The sequence below is a fragment of the Anabrus simplex genome, chromosome 8 (genome assembly GCF_040414725.1).
Source record: "Anabrus simplex isolate iqAnaSimp1 chromosome 8, ASM4041472v1, whole genome shotgun sequence".
NCBI classification, from domain to species: Eukaryota; Metazoa; Arthropoda; class Insecta; order Orthoptera; family Tettigoniidae; genus Anabrus; species Anabrus simplex.
Genome location: NC_090272.1, coordinates 88,469,382 through 88,491,462, shown reverse-complemented (window position 1 = coordinate 88,491,462; position 22,081 = coordinate 88,469,382). Strand labels below are relative to the sequence as shown.

The following is a 22,081-nucleotide window of genomic DNA, read 5'->3' as shown; positions in this document are numbered from 1 at the left end:
TTTGTTTTGTTTTGTTTTGTTTTGTTTTGTTTTGTTTTGTTTTGTTTTGTTTTGTTTTGTTTTGTTTTGTTTTGTTTTGTTTTGTTTTGTTTTGTTTTGTTTTGTTTTGTTTTGTTTTGTTTTGTTTTGTTTTGTTTTGTTTTGTTTTGTTTTGTTTTGTTTTGTTTTGTTTTGTTTTGTTTTGTTTTGTTTTGTTTTGATAGAATACTATGTCAAACCGTAAGCGAACTCAAGTTTTAGAGGAGTTTATCGAGTTGTACAAATCTGAACCTTTTGGATTAAAGGTGACACCAATGAAAGCAATTTTTGGTGCATTGGTTCACTTATCCTCAAGTGATTACGGTAGTCTCCTACAATGGCGAACTCAAGTTTTAGAGGAGTTTATCGAGTTATACAAATCTGAACCTTTTGGATTAAAGGTGACACCAATGAAAGCAATTTTTGGTGTACTGGTTCACTTATCCTCAAGTGATTACGGTAGTCTCCTTCTTCTACAACGGCCGTAGCCGTGTTGAAACACCGGATCCCGTGAGATCTCCGAAGTTAAGCAACATTGGACGTGGTCAGGAGTTAGAAGGGTTCCCACGCGCTGTTGTTGGGGGGTAAGGGAATGGAGGAGCGGAAAGGAACTGGCCACCCTACCGCACGTAAACTCCGGCTCAGGAATACCTCTGCGGAGGTTCGGGCCTGCCTTCGGGCAGAATAACCCTTACCGTACCTTACCTTCTTCTCCACTCAATTCTTTTAATAAATTGACGTGAGTGTAGCGATTTCTTCTCAACAACCAGTCTTTACACCGTGAGTTGCGGGGGTTTCCTTTGCTTTTTTTTAAAATTAGTTGCTACCAATACACCAACCACTGCGATCGCGTCATCATCTCGTCGTGTCGATGCCGTAAGGTCACCTGATGGGTAAACCGTACCGTGTATAAGGTCGTCGCCTGTAATGGTTTACTACGCAGGTGAACTGTGCAGGTAAACCTCTCCGGTACGCCGCACCGTGTATGACCGACCTAAGCTTCACGCTACTGGCTTCCTGTCGAAATTTCTGTGGACGTGCCGAACCATTCATTCGGTTGACACTTGCCCACATTTCATCAGTTGCGACAAGGCGTTGCAGAAATGCGTCTCCTTCGTTGCAGTATCTGTCCAGTGGATGCCAGCCAGTGCATACCGGTGCCATTTCTGTACGTCGGTGAGTTGATGTGGAACACAAAGAGACGCAATTTTCCTCACATTATGACATTTCGTCACTGTGTCACACCGTTTGATGACGGACAACTGCGGGACAGTTCATCGATGGTCCACCGAAAGGAGACCACTCACGATGTCAATATGATCTTGAGGAATGGACGGCCGACCTGGGCGGTGCAAATCCGCAGTCTTATTCCGACCCGCACGAAACGACTTGACTCATCGTGCAACCGTTTTGTACGGTAATGCATTCTCGTCACAGGCTTCACGTAATCCTCGATAACATTTTGATGTATTTTTTCCAAGGGCAACCTCGATTTTAATCCACGAATGCTGATCACCTTTGGAAAACATGTTTTAGAGTAGTGAAATCCATACTCTTCGCTTCAATGCCACACAGCAACAACACTCCCAACTGGATATACGTCAAATGCACACACTACAGTACACATGGACAACAGCTCCACCTGACCACTCCCATATTCTCTTTGCGTATGCCCGATCTTCTGCGAGTGTCTGGACCACGTTGCTACTACTTTATTAACAGCCCTCGTATTACATCTTCTTTCCAAGATCTTGATGTTTTCCTACCAACACATTTTTGTTAAATAGTTTAGTTATTATTCTCGGCATATGATTGTTGTTATCTAACTCTTTCCAAAATTTGAGTAATTCCCGATTCCAATTTTTATTGTCTGTTGTACTTCATCCCTAGTTATTGGATCGTCTAGTATGGGCAGTGTTTTCTCCATATGTCTCATTTTTAGTCACTTTCCATTTAACACAACTCCCTAGCAGTCCCGTCTCGGTTTATATGCTTGCTCGTTTGACAATCTACATGTCATAACATCCACAGTTCTCAACTTTGCATTCTGATAATATCGCGATAATATCAGACCTCCAATACCGATGAGCGTGAAATGTTTCAGATTGCTATAATTGCCGCTTGGTAGCGTGTGAAGTAAAAGAAACTTCAAAAGAGAAAGAAATTAGGAGCATCTTTCCATAGTATTTCTCTGGACATACTAAGAATCAAGGAAAAATTTTCTCATATGCAAATGAAAACTTTTTAATTATCGAAAGACAGTACGAAGAACGAATAATTCCGCCAGTTATTAGCCTACTACAGAAGAAGAAAAGCAGGATGCGTCCTTTTTTTAAAAAACTATACAAGTTGCAGATATTTGAAATAAGACGTTTCACTTGCAAATGTTATTAACATTATTTTAATGGTTTTAAAGACTTACCCCTGTTTCTCCAGTTGCTAACGGTGTAAGTAAGATTTCGGAACTCCACATCAATTGAGGTGGTTGGATGCTGTAACGTGCCATCGTCAGCGCCTCGAGCGCACATCATCAGGTTTTTGCTCATCTGCAACGAATAATTTGATTTGGTTAACAGCTGTATAACACTTCAAATAGAAACCTGTATTGTGATGTAGAAGAAGTATTGTTATAATGATGACTGACTGATAAAATAATTCCAATACTGGCACAGTACGTCCAACCCTCGTCCCGTTTCTCTACGAGGTTGGGAATGAAGTGAGATGAAACTTTGTAGCCAGTTTTTACCACCGCATGTCCTTCCTGACGTCAATCTCATCAGAGGAGTGAATGAGATGAAATGAAAGACGTGGCATATGATAGTAGGAAGGGAGAGAGGGTGAATAGCGGTGCCGGCACATAGGCTACTCCTGTCGAATAGCACCAAGAATCTGTTCAAGGCTTAACGTCTCCATCCGACGGATGAATGACCATCAACAGCGTCATTTGCCCTCATTCCATGTGAACACTGCAAGAGGTTTAGAATTGAATCTAATCTTTTGGCACGCAATCTGGTGACTAGAAATAGTATACCGCCACCTCTCCTACCCCTCAGGCCAACAATCTAATGGTGAACATTTTTTTTCGAACAACGGGCCTCGAACCGGCTAAATATGCTGTGAGACCATGTGGACTTGACGCGTCAACGATCATAGCCACCAGGCGGGCTCCAATACTGATACAGTAATACTAGTATATAACTGTTTTCGGCAGCTGCCTCTGTGGATCCGTGGTAGAGTGTCGGCCTCCGGATCCCAAGTTAGCGGGTTCAAACCCGGCAGAGGTAGTCGGATTTTTGAAGGGCGGAAAAAGTCCAATCGACACTCCATGTCGTACGATGTCGGCATGTAAAAGATCTCTGGTGATACATTTGGTATTTACCCGACAAAATTAATTAAATCTCAGCCATAGACGCCCAAGAGAGATCCGGTTTACTCTAGGTCCGCTAGATGGCAGACAGAGTAAACCGGAACGTCGAAATTGACGAGCAGACAGCCAGATGGCGTCAAATCGAAATGTCTGCAAACGGTAGCTGAGGCCATACGATTATTATTATTATTACTGTTTTCGGCGACACAAGGATAGGAAAGGGCTATTACACATTTATTTATTTATTTATTTATTTATTTATTTATTTATTTATTTATTTATTTATTTATTTATTTATTTATTTATTTATTTATTTATTTAAGTTTTCGGCGACGCAAGGATGGGAAAGGTCTAGAATGGGAAATTAAGGTACAGCCTCAGCATTTTACTGAGTGTAAAAAAATGGGAAACCACCGGAAACCATCTTCGGGGCTGCCGACAGTGGGATTCGAACCCACCATTTTTCGAAAGCAAGTTCATAGCTACGCAACCCTCACCGTACGGCCAAATCGCTCAAAAATAGGGCCTAATAATAATAATAATAATAATAATAATAATAATAATAATAATAATAATAAGTCGCCAATTGTATTAGGTTTGTGTGGCCAGGGAGTTGTGTTTTTCACCCCTTTCGTGGTCCTTTTTCCGACACCTTCATTCTTCGAAAGATAAGACTTCACTTTCTCTTCACCTGTTTAGTTTGAGAAAAAGAATGGGTAGTCTATCTCCCCGTACTTTCCCTTAAAAGAATAATTACCACCAATCTTCCTCCTCTGGTGATACGCCTATGCGATGTTTACATTTTCCAACAGCGCAATGAGTATTGTGTTGGCCCTAGGTGAAAGGCATTCCGTTCTCTCTCTGACGCCAACTCTTCGGTAGATCCTTGCCTCTTCCTCCTCTACCTGAAATTCCAGAAGCCGTTTGATATCAAGTGTTGTAATTGCCAACCTTGAGGTATCACTATATAGTGGTTTACCTTCATCGTTCGTTAACTTTCTCCGCGATCTTCCGCTAAAGAAAGATTCGCCTTCACTACGAGGATTCCTGCTTCATGAATTTCGACTCCATTAGGGGCGCTTAATCCCATTCCCTTGAGGATAATCACTTCCTGGTTCAAAGTTATTCACTATAACTGTCTAGGACAATGATACTATTAATCGGCAGAGAGCAGTACTACATCAAGCCAAGAGTGTAAGGTTGCTGGTTACGAACGTTGATCCATCACCCAAGTCTGCCTTCCCATCTGGTTGGCAAGATTTCCATCACTCGTTCTTTCATGGGAGATTTAAATCTTGCTATCTGGGTGAAGGAGATTATCTCCCATATGTAAACCGAAGATGTCTTCATAAAATCTATGAAGTCTCTTGGAGGCGTGGAAGGTAAAAGCAATCATTAACCTCGGCTCATATACTGTGTTAGTTAGCTCTGTGCCCCCAGGAATTGACCTGGTAGTCTTTTGTGTAGGTTGAATGAACTTGAGTGCCATGAGGTTCCCCAGAAGTGGAGGGTGTGGGCGTAGTGGAGTACCTTCCCCAGAAGTGGAGGGTGTGGGCGTACTGGAGTACCTTCCCCAGAAGTGGAGGGTGTGGGCGTACTGGAGTACCTTCCCCAGAATTGGAGGGTGTGGGCGTACTGGAGTACCTTCCCCAGAATTGGAGGGTGTGGGCGTACTGGAGTACCTTCCCCAGAATTGGAGGGTGTGGGCGTACTGGAGTACCTTCCCCAGAAGTGGAGGGTGTGGGCGTACTGGAGTACCTTCCCCAGAAGTGGAGGGTGTGGGCGTACTGGAGTACCTTCCCCAGAAGTGGAGGGTGTGGGCGTAGTGGAGTACCTTCCCCAGAAGTGGAGGGTGTGGGCGTACTGGAGTACCTTTCCCAGAATTGGAGGGTGTGGGCGTACTGGAGTACCTTCCCCAGAAGTGGAGGGTGTGGGCGTAGTGGAGTACCTTCCCCAGAAGTGGAGGGTGTGGGCGTACTGGAGTATCTTCCCCAGAAGTGGAGGGTGTGGGCGTACTGGAGTACCTTCCCCAGAAGTGGAGGGTGTGGGCGTACTGGAGTACCTTCCCCAGAAGTGGAGGGTGTGGGCGTACTGGAGTACCTTCCCCAGAAGTGGAGGGTGTGGGCGTACTGGAGTACCTTCCCCAGAAGTGGAGGGTGTGGGCGTACTGGAGTACCTTCCCCAGAATTGGAGGGTGTGGGCGTACTGGAGTACCTTCCCCAGAATTGGAGGGTGTGGGCGTACTGGAGTACCTTCCCCAGAATTGGAGGGTGTGGGCGTACTGGAGTACCTTCCCCAGAAGTGGAGGGTGTGGGCGTAGTGGAGTACCTTCCCCAGAAGTGGAGGGTGTGAGCGTACTGGAGTACCTTCCCCAGAAGTGGAGGGTGTGGGCGTACTGGAGTACCTTCCCCAGAAGTGGAGGGTGTGGGCGTACTGGAGTACCTTCCCCAGAATTGGAGGGTGTGGGCGTACTGGAGTACCTTCCCCAGAATTGGAGGGTGTGGGCGTACTGGAGTACCTTCCCCAGAATTGGAGGGTGTGGGCGTACTGGAGTACCTTCCCCAGAAGTGGAGGGTGTGGGCGTACTGGAGTACCTTCCCCAGAAGTGGAGGGTGTGGGCGTACTGGAGTACCTTCCCCAGAAGTGGAGGGTGTGGGCGTACTGGAGTACCTTCCCCAGAATTGGAGGGTGTGGGCGTACTGGAGTACCTTCCCCAGAATTGGAGGGTGTGGGCGTACTGGAGTACCTTCCCCAGAATTGGAGGGTGTGGGCGTACTGGAGTACCTTCCCCAGAAGTGGAGGGTGTGGGCGTACTGGAGTACCTTCCCCAGAATTGGAGGGTGTGGGCGTACTGGAGTACCTTCCCCAGAATTGGAGGGTGTGGGCGTACTGGAGTACCTTCCCCAGAATTGGAGGGTGTGGGCGTACTGGAGTACCTTCCCCAGAAGTGGAGGGTGTGGGCGTACTGGAGTACCTTCCCCAGAAGTGGAGGGTGTGGGCGTACTGGAGTACCTTCCCCAGAATTGGAGGGTGTGGGCGTACTGGAGTACCTTCCCCAGAAGTGGAGGGTGTGGGCGTACTGGAGTACCTTCCCCAGAAGTGGAGGGTGTGGGCGTACTGGAGTACCTTCCCCAGAAGTGGAGGGTGTGGGCGTACTGGAGTACCTTCCCCAGAATTGGAGGGTGTGGGCGTACTGGAGTACCTTCCCCAGAAGTGGAGGGTGTGGGCGTACTGGAGTGCCTTCCCCAGAATTGGAGGGTGTGGGCGTACTGGAGTACCTTCCCCAGAATTGGAGGGTGTGGGCGTACTGGAGTACCTTCCCCAGAATTGGAGGGTGTGGGCGTACTGGAGTACCTTCCCCAGAATTGGAGGGTGTGGGCGTACTGGAGTGCCTTCCCCAGAATTGGAGGGTGTGGGCGTACTGGAGTACCTTCCCCAGAAGTGGAGGGTGTGGGCGTACTGGAGTACCTTCCCCAGAAGTGGAGGGTGTGGGCGTACTGGAGTACCTTCCCCAGAAGTGGAGGGTGTGGGCGTACTGGAGTACCTTCTTCGAGGTGTTCAGTCCCCAGCACGCTAACCATTTAGCCATGGAGCCGGACATAATTAGCAATGTAACAACACGAAGGCTTGGCATTTATATTTTAAACGAGTGTGAGGCGCAAGAGCACGCTGCGGTGAAGTAAACTGATAGCGTAAGAACTGTTATTTTTTTAAATAAGCTCTAACGATGTTCAAGGATGAATTTCACAACACAAGTAGAAAAGGCTTAACGTTGGTATTTTGCAAGCGGTTACGTCCATTAATGACTTCAGCAATATTAGATCAATGGAAAAATTATGGAAAAATCACATACATTTCAGCATTTCGAACGAAGGAAATACAAGACGAATACATATAAGCCCTAGCTAGGGAAAGGGCTGTATAATCGATCCCATATATTGCTTCGAGAATTCCCAGAACTAGTCGGATGACACTGGTGAAGAAAAATATCGAATTACCAGCTGCCCTCAACTTGAGAACATGAATTGGCGACCACGAGGCTCCTAACCGAGAGTAGAATTATCCCCGCTAATGCCAGACTTTCATCTTTCCCATAAGACTTCTGTAGGTCAATTCATAGTCAGTGGTTATTCATTAATATGGTAGTGGTTCGAATACCTCCCATTGCAGGTGGGACTTTTGATACCAACTGAGGAGTGTCTGTCTGTTCACTTCATTTTTAAAAGTATTTTGTCCACATGCATTGCAGTAGTTGAATATTATCGCTTGGCATGAGCAGTCCAGACAAGGAAGATGCAATTCCTTAAAATTTGTACCAAACCCAATCATGGGTATGTTCCATTTGCCTTTTATTATACGTTTCTTTGCGATTTTCTCACAGTTTTCTTAAGGTGGAAATAGCACAGACACTCCTCAGCTGTTACATGAAAATCCGAGCTTATCTTGCCTTCAAAAATTTCCTTACCAAGATCTATTTCATCATTTTCTTTCATGGGACCAAGTTCCGCGCCTCGCTTCATGATTTCATCGGAGTATACCGCACTTTGTGGTGCAGTAATCTCGTGATTTCCTACAACAACATCCATTCAAGGACAATTTAATAATAATAATAATAATAATAATAATAATAATAATAATAATAATAATAATAATAATAATAATAATAATAATGGTGGGATGAGTAGGTCAGGTGGTAGAGCGCTGGCCTTCTGAGCTCAAGTTGCCCTCAATATGTCCTTGCCCGACTTCACGCCGTCTAATGCGGCGTGCAAAACAGCACTTGCTGTTCTTACTTATATCTCAAAAAGTAATTGTTCGATTTTGAAAATATTTACATATTTGAACTTATACGCAGATGAACATTTAAATCAGCTGTATGAATTTGTGCCGTTCCATTTAAAAATATGTAGTTAGTAGTAATATCTCGGTTGTTAATCATTCTATGAGACTAAGTAGCACGTTATTTTACAAGACCCTGCGTACCATTTACGAATATGAAAACAGAATGCTGATATCTTTAATGGTTTAGAAGTTATTTGCGTGTAACATGTTAGGTGAATAGCCCTGTATATTGGGAGTATGGTTACAACGACTGGAGGAGCAGAAGAAGACATTAAGAGTCGTATCAGGAAAGCAAATGGTGCTTTTGTTCAATTGTATCCTATATAGAAAAATAAGAACATTTCTAGAAAAATTAAGCTACGACTTTTTAGCACAAATGTTAAGTCCGTTCTGCTTTACAGCTGTGAAACGTGGAAAGTTACCCAGAAGACGACTAAACAACCGCAAGTCTTCGTGATTCACTGTCTAAGACGTATCATCAACAGAAGATGGTCGGATGTCATTTCAAATGAAGGCCTATGGGAAGAAACTAACCAGCAGCCAATTGAAATGCAGATAAGGGAGAGAAAATGGCGTTGGATAGGGGATACTTTAAGGAAGCCCGCTGGAGCCATTGAAAAGACAGCGCTAGACTGGAAGCCCCAAGGCGCTAGAAGTGCGGACGTCCGAAGAAGACCTGGAAAAAGACGATCGAAGAGGAATGTCTAACAGTGGGAAAAACTTGGAATAAAGTGAAGAGGTTAACCAGCAACAGGAACAGATGGAAGTGTTTCATGGAAGCCCTATGCTCCACGAGGAGCAACAGGAAAGTCAAGTAACACACACACACACACACACTAATAGTACTAATAATATCTGTTTAGCGTCCTTCGATTGTCGGAATTTTGTTGCGTAGGAGTTCTTCAGAGGCCAGTAACCTTAGTCAGTGGTGAACCCACTACCTTGAGAAAGAACAACAAGTACTAACTGACTGCACCATCGATTTAGATTCAAACTTTTTTTTTTAACTAACCAAGTTTATTTGGAAAAGTACCCATAAGGAGTCGGTGTCTATTTGATGTCGCAATCTGTCCAATTAAGAAAACCTCGGTCATGTTTAAGACTGTGTTGTGTGACGGGGACCTTGGAACTCGCTTCATAGAACAATAACAGGCTTCAACTAGAACAAGAAATAAGAATTAGAATGTAGGTGTAACTCGTTTCCGAGAATGAAACAATGACTTGCTGGCAATATTCCACCCTTTGTTCGTGAACAAATAGTAGCTGGCCATGAAAGATCGAAGGCAATGAACAAACGAAGACCCCCGCTGCTTTGACTTTGATATAGAAGTTGATGGCTTTGGACATCGTTGTCATATTCTCCATCACTACATACTATATATTATCTGCGCACTTTTTATCGATAGATTTGTGTACGGGTTTGAGGAGTAAGCAGGGATCACTTCCGGTTCTGGTAGTCCTGCCAACTGAATGGAAATGAAATCTGAATTGAATCGATAATATGATCGATCGATATGAATTTTCTAAACCTTAGTTACCTTAAGCCAACAACTGTGTCATACACACATTATATAATATTCCATTACATTTATCGATGCGAATCTTATTTCTAGAGTGAATTCTATAGTTTGAATTTGCTGTGTAAATAACAACAGTACTAGTACGTAAAGTGTACGCCAGATGTCGCACAGCGATGCATAAGCGATTCATAGTTTGTGTTTCAAAGGTTGCCAGTACGAATCTCGAAAATTGCCGAGGTCGACCGCTTCAGCATTAAGGGATAAATCTATCGCTAAAAAGTAAAGTAAACTCGTGTCCTCATTCCGAGGTGGTGCAGCTCTTTTCAGGCACACCCCCATTGGAGGTGAGCTGCATGTACCATTTCAATCACATACCAGCCCTCCTGCCATTCTTAAATTTCTGGCAGTACCGGGAATCGAACCCGGGCCCCCGAGGACGGCAGCTAATCACACTAACCGTTACTCTACAGACGCTAAAAAGTGCGCAGATGATATCTGCGTCCTACGAGAAGTCGCGGCAGCTTGTAAGTAGGCTACACTCATTACAAACATTAGTCGTGACCACTAAACTACACATTACGCAGTACTTATAATCCCTAAATCCACATGACTTCTCGTCAGATAACCATAGTATAACTACAGTATATACCAACTGTGGGACCAGTCCCTAAAATATGTGTGGTTTGGGCATAATCTATTAAACAGAGTTTATTGAAGAATAGAATTTTAAAAGAACAGATAAGGGCTTTAATAATAATAATAATAATAATAATAATAATAATAATAATAATAATAATAATAATAATAATAATAATAATAATAATACGCAGCAGAATGTATTGATACACCGAGCAAGTGGCTCCGCGGTCTAAGTCAGCTTGAACTCTGGAGATAGTGGGGTCGAACCCCGTTGTCATTGAAGATTGTTTTCCGTGCTTTCCCATTGTCACACCAGGCAAATTCTGGGGCTGTGCCTTAATTAAGACCACGGTTGCTTCCTTTCCAGGCCTATCCATTTCCTATTCCATCGTCGCCATAAGATCCATCTGTGCTGGTGCGACGTAAAACAAATTGAAAAATAAAATAAAAAAATGTATTGCTACGTCAGACTGTCAGCCCTCTTGAAGCCGCTTTTGGTATTTCCTGGAAGAGATGAGCGAGTTAGTCTGGGAAGCTACCGGCCAGCCTTCGGGCATGTAACGGCCTTGCTTCTATTGTCTCCGTCTTGTAACTCCGCAAATATCCTGAACGGCGAAACTAGAACACTCGTATCCCGGCCGTACCCCGAAGACACTCAAAGTTCATCCCGAGATATATACAAAAGCAGGCTCGCCTCGAAGAGTGATTGCTGTGCATTGTTGTGGTGAGTGTTGAGTAATCCAGTTACGAATCGAGAGCCGAGAGTTCATGTGTGAAGCGGTTACGTGAGTTGACTGTGCGAGTTATCGGTCTTGTCTGGAGTCGAGCCATGTGTACAACAGTCGTGCGACGTGATAGCCAACAGACATGTGTTCGAACCCGACAACATGGAACTGCGTGTTACGTTACTGTAGTGCGCGCGAAGCGAAGTGAAAGTTGAAACCTGTCGATCAAGATTATGGAGGATCGCCCGTCCCAGGTAAAGACTGCCAGCGAAGATCCAATGTGAGGTTAAGAGACTTTAGTAAATAGGAAGTAACTAGTGAAGTGTTGTCATTTATTGTCAAGTATAATTTTGTGTGTACTAACAGGGTCGTCTCGATTAATTCTTTGGTTACAATTTGTTTTACGTCACACGGACACAGACAGGTCTTATGGCGACGATGGGATAGGAAAGGGCTACGAGTGGGAACGAATCGAGTGCGGTCTTAATTAAAGTACACTCCCAGCATTTTCCTGGTGTGAAAATGGGAAACCACTGAAAACCATCTTCAGGGCTGCCGACAGTGGAGTTCGAACCCAGTGTCTCCTGGATGCAAGCTCACAGCTGCACTCCCCTAACCGCACGGATTAAATGATCAAATTATATTATATTATATTATATTATATTATATTATATTATATTATATTATATTATATTATATTATATTATATTATATTATATTATATTATATTATATTATATTATATTATATTATATTATATTATATTATATTATATTATATTACTAGCTGTTACCCACGGCTTCGCTCGCGAGGATTTGTTTAGTTGATAAAAATGAATTGTTCCTTGATACTGTACTAAGACATTATCTGAAAATCCCTAAAGTATAATAACTAACCGAAAAATTGCATTTCATTCACGCCAGAACCTCTTTGTAAACCACGTTTTTGGTACTGTATTGCCTTTTGGGGCTAAGATAACCAGGCTACTGGCAGAGCTAACTCTGAAACATGCGACATGGAACTCTACATGTGATAAACAGTCCTCTTTTAAGTCGAAAAAAAGGTTTATTTCTAAAGGAGATTCCCAATTCCGATTTTCACGTCTGTAACATCTTAGTTTTTGAGATATAAGTATCCTCACAAAGAGAATTCAACTCCTTCTTCACTTATTTTCGATCTCCAGCTTAAGTTGATTTTCCGAAGACAATAAGTACGTGTTTCTTTATTTTTAAAGGGGATTACAAACACCAACTTTCACGTCTGTAACAGGTTAAGTTTACGAGATATACTGTATATATACTTATTTTAAAAACTGCCCCACTCCTTGGTTGAGTGGTCAGCGTTAAGGCCTTCGGTTCATAGAGTTCCAGGTTCGTTTTCGGGCTGGGTCGGGGATTTTAATCGTGTATGATTAATTCATCTGGCTCGGGGACAGGTTGTTTGTGTTTGTCCCAAAACTCTCCTCTTCATATTCACTCAGCACAACACATTACCAACCACAACAGGAGCACGCAATAGCAATTACATCCCTTCTCACGGGGTTGGCACCAGGAAGGGCATCCAACCGTAAAAACAGTGTCAAATCCACATGTGCGACACAGTTCGCATCCGCGACCCCACAGGTGTGGGAAAAGCTGTAGAAGAAAGAGATATTCATTTTAAATATTCCCCCGCTTTTTTATTATTTCACCCCTTAAGTGGATTTTCCAAAAAAAGTGTTCATTTATTTTTAAAAGAGTTTCCGGGTACCAGGTTTAACGTCTGTAACATCTTCAGTTTCTGAGATACATGTATCCTCATGTAAAGAATTCAACTCCTTCCTCACTTCTTAAGTACATTTTCTGAAAACAAACATTTGTGTTCATGTCTGTAACATGTTAGGTTTTTGTGATATATTGTAGATAATCTCGCTGCTGTAAGCATACTGGAGCTGACGTTGCCACGGTTACGGCAGTTCATTTCTTTATCCGATTCCTAGAGCAGGGGTAGTGTGTTGTCAATATCTCCATAGCGGTTGGTTTTAGGGCCTTAGAACATGATTTTCGGGCCGGTAGGGCATATCGAGTTTTGTTCTTTGCGTCAAGGGGCTTAAAATAAGCTTTGTCTCGTCGTTGTACGACAAATTCGATCTCGCCTATATTAGCCTATTATATATATATATACTAGCAAGATACCCGTGCTTCGCTACGGTATTATACTGAAATTTAGAATTGAATGCTTATTGTGTCGCGCGTAGGCAAGTGTGCGGGATTTCTGGCGATACGAATGACATACTTCCGTGCATTATTGACCTTATTATAGATGTGAACAATTGGACGGTCAATCTCATTCCTATCGTTTATTTCGAATGTATTTACATTTTTATTTATATGCCAGGAGAATCTACTGTAATCTAAGAACGTTCTCCGAAGGAAAATATGGCTCTTGAAAACGAACCCAGGAAAGATTAAAAATGATCGGTTTATGATCAGAATAAGTACATCGAAAATCTACAGCCTGTTTCCAGTCATGCGACAGGGTCAAGAATGGAATGAATAAAGCCCCAATCTAGCGGCGACAATACGAATTGTGCCGGCTGCCGAAACCTGTCGCACTCCTCTGGGGCAATGATTAATGAATGACAAATGAAATGAAACTATATTGGACAGTGTTGTTGGAATGAATGATGACAGGGAAAACCGGAGTATAAGGGGAAAAACCTGTCCCGCCTCTGCTTTGTCCAGCACGAATGTCACATGGGGAGACCGGGATTTGAACCACGGAACCCAGCTGTGAGAGTCCGGCGTGCTGCCGCCTGAGCAACGGAGGCTCCCTATAAATACATTATGAACAGTAAAACCAATTGGCCTCACCACCTTTTACACCCCACCGCCGTTAAGTTTGTTTACCCCCCCCCCCCCCATAAAAAACTAAAAGAAGGCGTGTTTCTTTATGTTTAAAGGAGATTTCAAACACCAATGTTCACGTCCATTACCTTCAGTTTTGAGATAAAAATAATTCACTTTTCTTCACTTTCATACTCCCCCCCCCCCCCCCAAGTAAATTATCCGGCAAAAAATACTTGTTTCTTTAATAGTAAAGGATCTTCTAAATACCAATTATCACAACTCTAACTTTTTCAGTTTTTTATTTTTGTGTCCTCATGAAAGGAATTCAACTCCTTTTCACTCCCGTCCCCAAGATGATCCCCCCCCCCCCAAACGGATTTTTCTTTGTTTTTAAAGGAGATCCAAATACCAATTTTCACGTCTTTAGGCCCTAACAACTTTAGTTTTTATTAGATGTAAGTATTCTCGTACAATTATGTCAATTCATTTTTCATTTTCACCCCCCTCCCCCATTCATTGGATTTTCCGAGAGTACGTGTTTCTTTACTTTTAAAGCAGATTCCAAATATCAACTTTCACGTCTGTAACATCTTCATTTATGAGATAACAGTAGCCTAATTAAAAGAATTCAACACCATTTTCTGTCACTTTTACCGCCCCCCCCCCTCCAAGTGGTATTTCCGAAAACTAAAAATACACGTTTCTTTATTTTTAATAGAGATAAGAAATGCCATTTTTCACTTCTGTAACTTGTTAAGTTTTTTTGAGATATACTGTATAAATTCTCATTTTAAAATTTCACCCCTTTTTAGTTCCCCTTATGAGGAGTTTCCAAAAACAAATCACCTATGTTTCTTTACATTTACAGGAGATTCCAAATTCCAAATTTTACGTCTGTAACATTCTACGTTTCTCAGATATTCTGTAGATATATTCTTTCAAAAAATTCACCCCAATTTGTCACTCCTGTTTAACCGCCATTAATTGGATTTTCCAAAAACAAAAAAATACGTGTTTCTTTATTTTTAAAGGAGATCCCATATACAAATTTTCAGTTCTGTAATATATTCAGTTTCTGAGATATATGTATCTTCATTAAAGGCATTCAACCCATTATTCACCCTTTTGCACCCCTCCTATTGGGATTTACAGAAAACAAAAATAAATACGTGTCCCTTTATTTTAAAGGAGATCTAAATATGAATGTTTACATGTGCAAACTTTTAAAGTTTTGAGATATACTGTAGATACACTCATTTTAAAAATCCACCCCCTACTCACCCCCCTTCCATTATTTGGATTTTCCAAAAGCAAAAAAAATGTTTACTTTTAAAGGAGTTCCCAAATACCAATTTTCAGGTCTGTAATATCTTCAGGTTCTGAAATATAAGTAGCCTCATTAAGGGCATTCAACACATTTTCACCCTTTTCTACCCTTCACATTGGGATTTTCCGAAAACAAAAAATACATGTTTCTTTATTTTTCAAGGAGATTCTAAATACCAATTTTTACATCTATAAACTTTAAAAGTTTTGAGATATAGATACACTCATTTTAAAAATTCACCCCCTTTTCACCCCCCATTAATTGGATTTTCCAAAAACAAAAAAATACGTGTTTCTTTATTTTTAAAGGAGATTCCAAACACCAATTTTGTCTGTAATATCTTAAGTTTCTGAGATATAAGTATCCTCATTAAAGGCATTCAACCCCCTTTTAACCCCTTTTCACCTCTCCTATTGGGATTTTCCGAAAAGAAAAAAATACACGTTTCTTTATTTTTAATGAAGATTCTAAATACCAATTTTACATCTGTAAACTTTCAAAGATTTGAGATATAGATACGCTCATTTTAAAAATTCACCCCCCTTTTCACCCTCCCATTAATTGGATTTTTCAAAAACAAAAAATACACGTTTCTTAATTTTTAAAAAAGAGTCAAAAGTACCCATCTTCAGGTCTGTAATATCTTCAGTTTCTGAGATATAAGTACCGGTATCCTGATCAAAGGCGTTCAACCACTTTTTCACCCTTTTTCACCCCTCCTATTGGGATTTTCTGAAAAAAAAACGTGTTTCCTTATTTTTAAATAAGATTCTATTTACCAATTTTTACATCTGTAAACTTTTAAAGTTTTGAGATATAGATACACTCATTTTAAAACTTCACCTCCCTTTTCACCCCCTTAGCGACGGAATATCCAAAAATCCTCTCTTAGCGAGCACCTAGTCCGACTCGTTGGCTGAATGGTCAGCGTACTGGCCTTCGGTTCAGAGGGTCCCGGGTTCGATTCCCGGCCGGGTCGGGGATTTTAACCTTCATTGGTTAATTCCAATGGCCCGGGAGCTGGATGTTTGTGCTGTCCCCAACATCCCTGCAACTCACACACCGCACATAGCACTATCCTCCACCACAATAACACGCAGTTACCTACACACGGCAGATGCCGCCCACCCTCATCGGAGGGTCTGCCTAACAAGGTTTGCACTCGGCTAGAAATAGCCACACGAAATTATTATTATTAGCGAGCACCTACATCTTAATATGAATGTATCCCCAACATTTCATTTCTTTATGTCTAGTAGTTTTGGCTCGGCGATGATGAATCAGTCAGTCAGTCAGTCAGTCAGTCAGTCAGTCAGTCAGTCAGGACAAGTTATTATATATCCCCTTCGCCCCCTATCGAATTGTTTTGAAAATAAAATACAGCCCATGTTACTCACTGGCAATATACCCTCCTATAGGTGAAGTAATTTTCGAAATAGATTCAGTAGTTTTTGAGTCTATCGGTTACAAACAAATATAATATTACATGAGATAAAAAAAAACCAAACCAAACCAAACCCCATGGCACTACATCCCTTGAAGGGCCTTGGCCTACCAAGCGAGCGCTGCTCAGCCCGAAGGCCTGCAGATTACGAGGTGTCGTGTGGTCAGCACGACGAATCCTCTCGACCGTTATGCTTGGCTTTCTAGACCGGGGCCGCTATCTCACTGTCAGATAGCTCCTCAATTCTAATCACGTAGGCTGAGCGGACCTCGAACCAGCCCCCAGGTTCAGGTAAAAATCCCTGACCTGGCCGGGAATCGAACCCGGGGCCTCCGGGTAAGAGGCAGGCACGCTTCCCCTACACCACGGATTACATAAGATACTACATTATATTATATTATTTCAATAAAGCGGTCATTGTTTTATTTGTATGTTGTCCCTGAAAATAGGAGAAATAGAAGAGATATACGAAAAGAAAAGGAGAAATGAGAAAAATCTGGTGAGCATTGAAAACGGAGAAGGGAAAGTTTAGGAGGATAAATTCTATGTAAGGACAAAAGCAAAGAACCAGAAACAGTGACCGTGCTTTGTTTATCCTCTGACCTCAATAGAAACACTCCTCTTTATTAACTATCTTACTACACTTTCGTAATTACTAGTTTCGGTTGTTCGTTAATGTACGTAAAATTTCGATTTCGAACTCTTCTTAGATGTCATCACTCATTTTATAATTATTCAAGGTAGTTCATTTACTTAGATCATTATTTTACTATGCTTTTATAATTGGATTAGGTTAAGTTTGCTTTTGTACATAGAATATATATTTTGAGCTCTTCTTAAACTTCATTAAGCGTGTTATAATTATTCAAATTATTTACTGTTTTATTGAGCTTTTAACTGTAAAACTCACTGCTGGTAGTATCATTGTAAGCGCAGTTTATTACTATGTACTGATATTATTATACTATACATCACCTATTTATGATACTGTATTTTGTAGATTTGCTCATTAAATATTTCATGAACGTCATATTTTACCGTTATTAGAAAGTCGAAACACTTTATTCAGTGAAGTGAACTTAGCCATGAACCATGGTTCATGTTTGACCACGCCATCGCGAAGCACTGTCAGGGTACGGAGTATAGGAGCACTGTTTCTCTTGCAGTCCGAGACGCTATTTTTTTTTATATTGGCTTTACGTCACACCGACACAGATAGGTCTTATGGCGACGATGGGACAGGAAAGGGCTAGGACTGGGAAGGAAGCGGCCGTGGCCTTAATTAAGGTACAGCCCCAGCATTTGCCTGGTGTGAAAATGGGAAACCACGGAAAACCAGCAGTCCGAGACGGAAGTGCGGTGTGCCGTATCGAATGTCTCGAAACAGTCAGCAGTATCACTTCGCCCATCTCTACTTCCCAGTCCTAGACCTGTCCTATCGAATCGTCAGTACAGTAACACTTATCTGAGTCCGAGGGACGTAAAACGAATTTAAAAAAATCATATTCATGACGACGACATCTTCCAATGTTCAATCCTATTAGTGTTAAGAGAGAATGGTTGCCCATCACCGCCACTACTGTCCTACTCAGAACACGCAAAAGATACATTGATCAACACAACACTTGAGTCAACTGCTCACATCAGAGTCTTAAATTTAAAATTTCAGGTTTCAATTTTTTCTTGTATATTCGATGTATTCATATCTATTAATAATAATATTTGTTTTACGTCCCACTAACTACATATTTATGATTTTGGGGACGCGGAGGTGCTGCAGTGTTGTCCTGCAGGAGTTCTTTTACGTGTCAGTAAATCTACTGACAAGAGGCTGACATATTTTAGCACTTTCAAATACCACCGGACTGAGCCTGGATCGAACTTGCCTAGCAGTGCTCAGAATACCAGCGCTCTACCGCCTGAGCTATACTCAACGTGGCAAATTACCTTAAATTAAATCAACTTGCTTTCCGAGTTCATGGGCAGACAATTCAGTTTCAATTTCAATCATCAATAATCTGCATTTAGGGCTGTCGCCGAGATGGCACATTCCCTAACAATTGTTTACCTACATGTTTCTTAAATATTTTCAAAGAACTTGGAAAATTTTCAAACATTTCCCTTGATAATTTACTCCAAGCCCTTACTCATCCCCAATTTCTCCTCTTGAATTCCAAATTTATATTCATGTTATTATCTTTCCTATTTTAAAAAGCTCCAGTCTACTTATGTCATTCCACGCCAACTCTCCACTGAGAGCTCGAAACATACCACATACTCGAGCATCTCTTCTCCTTACTCCTAAGTCTTCCCAGCCCAAAGTTAGCAAAATATTCGTAACACTACTCCTTTGTCGAAAATCACCCAGAACAAATCGTACTGTTTTCCTTTGAATTGTTTCCAGTTCTCGTATCAAGTAGTCCTGGTGATGGTCCCATACACTGGAGCCATACTCTAACTGCGGTCTTACCAGAGACTTATACTTTACATCCTTAGTACAAACCCTAAATACTCTCAATAACCCTGTGAAGAGATTTGTAACCTTTCTTAACAATCTTATTATCCAATGAATATCATTCCTTTTATTTATTTATTTATTTATTTATTTATTTATTTATTTATTTATTTATTTATTTATTTATTTATTTATTTATTTATTTATTTATTTATTCAGGGTCAGCAACAGCATAACGCGGATTTACAAAGATCCGAGCAATGTACGAAATATATTAATCTAAAATGAAAGATAAATATTTACAAAGGACACAAATATACACAGTAAAAACTGTAGAGTCCTATTAAAACATATTTACATAAACAACGACATTAACAAAGGAAAATATATTTACAGTAAACACAGGAGTAGAAACAGGAAATAACAAGAAGGAAAATTAAGTTATATGATAAATATCATGACAGAAGGAAGGAAACGATACGAAGATGTCAAGGTTCTTGTTGACAGATAACGTATTAGACATTGCTGAATACGTACAGAAATAGGACCTTATGGGGAGAGAAAGCCGGGAGTAAGGAATATGGAATAGGGTCTTCAATCTGGTACTACGGGATGGTACTTATCTTACAGTATTCCTCATGATGAACTATCACCTCATTAACACATTAATTAAAACAGAGGACTTTTCTTCTTGGGGAAACTTACAACCTGACTTTCCATCACATTTACACTCGTACCATATACGTGACACTGACTACCTAATTTGGTCGAGCAAGCAATTTTTTTTTTTTTCATTCACTATTCATGTCATAGGAAAGAGTTTTAAACACCTGACGGATGTTGTCTGGAGTTGTGTAATACTCTCTATGTTATCCGGAGAATGAATCAGCAGACAGGCAGCTTTCGAGTCATTGAGTCTAACAATGAGCCATTTGTTGAAACTCCTGACAGTCAATAGAAAGTCTCGTTGTTTAGCTCCTGTCCTCAATAGACACCGTCCACCGCTCCTTTCTGCACATATCTACTTTCTTAGGTGCTGTGCCCGTCGTTGGGAGGCTGGTTTTGTAGTCACCTAGCACAGATAAATGGCGGCAGAAGAGGCAGAGCATACTCGATTAATAACATCAAGACTATCAGCGCTGATCTGCCTTTAGGGCCGTCAGCCAGGTGACAGATTTCCTATCAGCTGCTTACCTAGTTCTTTCTTAAATAATTTCAAAAAATTTGGAAGTGTGTAGAACGTCTCCCTTGATAAATTATTCCAATTTCTAACTCCCCTTCCTACTTGTCCTCTTGAACTCCATCTTCACACTATGATATTTCCTACTTTTGAAAACACCACTCAGATTTATTCGCCTACTTAGAGTCATTTCATCCCATCTCTCCACTGACAGCTCGGAACATACCGCTTAGTCGAGTAGCTCGTCCCCTTTCTCCCAAGTCTTCCCAGCCCAAACTTTGCAACAGTTTCATAACGCTACTCTTCTGACGGAAATCACACAGAACAAATCGAGCCGCTTTTCTTTGACCTTTTTTTTTTCAGTTCTTGAATAAAATAATCCTTGTGAGGTCCCATACAAGGAAACCATGCTGTAATTTGGTCTTCCCAGAGACTTATAAACCCTCCCCCTTACATCCCTAAAACTCCTAAATACCCTCCAAAAGATCTGTAAGTTTTAATTTACAGTGCCATTCATGTGAATACCTCAATGAAGATCCTTCCTTATATTATCACATAGGTACTTACAGGGTTCCCCGTGGCCTTAGTTAAGGTACAGTCCCAGCATTTGCCTGGTGTGAAAATGGGAAACCACGGAAAACCATCTTCAGGGCTGCCGACAGTGGGGTTCGAACCCACTATCTCCCGAATACTGGACATAGGCCGCACTTAAGCGACTGCAGCTATCGAGCTCGGTGTGATCTGTGGGTTTGATTTAATTAAGGAAAATACATATGCATATGAGTGTGGCTGGTTGTGTTCCAAGTTGTCCCATTTGGAATGCCGTAATGCGTTGTCAAGCACTGAAGAAAATATGGGTGATTTAAGAAATGTACATATTTTGTTGAAACAATATGATGATGCAAATTTGCTTTACCCTAATGTAATGGCATTATGGCAAGTATTGCTTATAGGGAAAGTTTGAATATTTTTGAGGCTAAATTTATAGATTTTCTTTCTGTTAGTAGGCTTCATGTCAAAAGGAAAATTGTCCAGCTCTTAAATGTAAATTCATTGAATCGTGTGTAAGGAATGTGCCGATATTTTTGTTGACAAGTGTTTTAATATGATGATACAATGCTATTAAATGTTTTTAAATGAGAAAAGAGAAAATTCTAGCCGTGAACGTTCATGCAGGAATTCTAAAGCTTAAAAAGTAATGCATAAATGAAGGATCAAGCCCTTTCACAGCAGTCCAATTCACATCTTGATTATATGTCTAATTTCAGTCTTTAAATAATAACCAGTTAAATAATTCTTCATTCATTTATCCAGAATTGCGTTAGCAACTTTGAAGTTAATATCTTAGTAAGACTTTCTTTCTAGACGTAATTTATTTATCCATTTCCGTATACACATTTCGATTGATATTTGAATTTAGCGCGAATTTTCAGGTCAAGCCACTAGGTGCGCCACTTGTCTTCCATTTTAACAAGGCTAAATCCGGAAGTGTCGCGTATTGTCTCTGCTGTATTTGGTTCAAGTCAACAGCAGTCAGTCAGTGAAATGTTATTGTTGATTAATTGTAGCTGCTCTGGAAGGGGTGCTCTTACACGTAGGAAGCGTAATTTCCTCGAGAACCATTAGAATTGAAAAAAAAAATCCCCTTTTATAGAATCCTGTATTGTAGGTATACAGGCTGTGCTTTACGTTATGGTTATAACTGACCACTTGTTGAATATTTGTTTTTTTTTTTAC

The 22,081-nt window shown here is 41.2% G+C and overlaps 1 protein-coding gene across 3 annotated transcripts in view; it reads right to left on the bottom strand.

Moving 5' to 3' along the window:
• The window catches only part of LOC136879152 (ATP-binding cassette subfamily G member 4), a 394,853-nt gene that overhangs the window by 262,531 nt on the left and 110,241 nt on the right, over positions 1–22,081 (bottom strand). For all 3 annotated transcript variants that reach the window (XM_067152906.2, XM_067152905.2, XM_067152907.2), the window contains exon 2: positions 2,441–2,564. In XM_067152906.2, the coding sequence (XP_067009007.2) occupies positions 2,441–2,564 (124 nt within the window). The remainder of the gene's footprint in view (positions 1–2,440; positions 2,565–22,081) is intronic.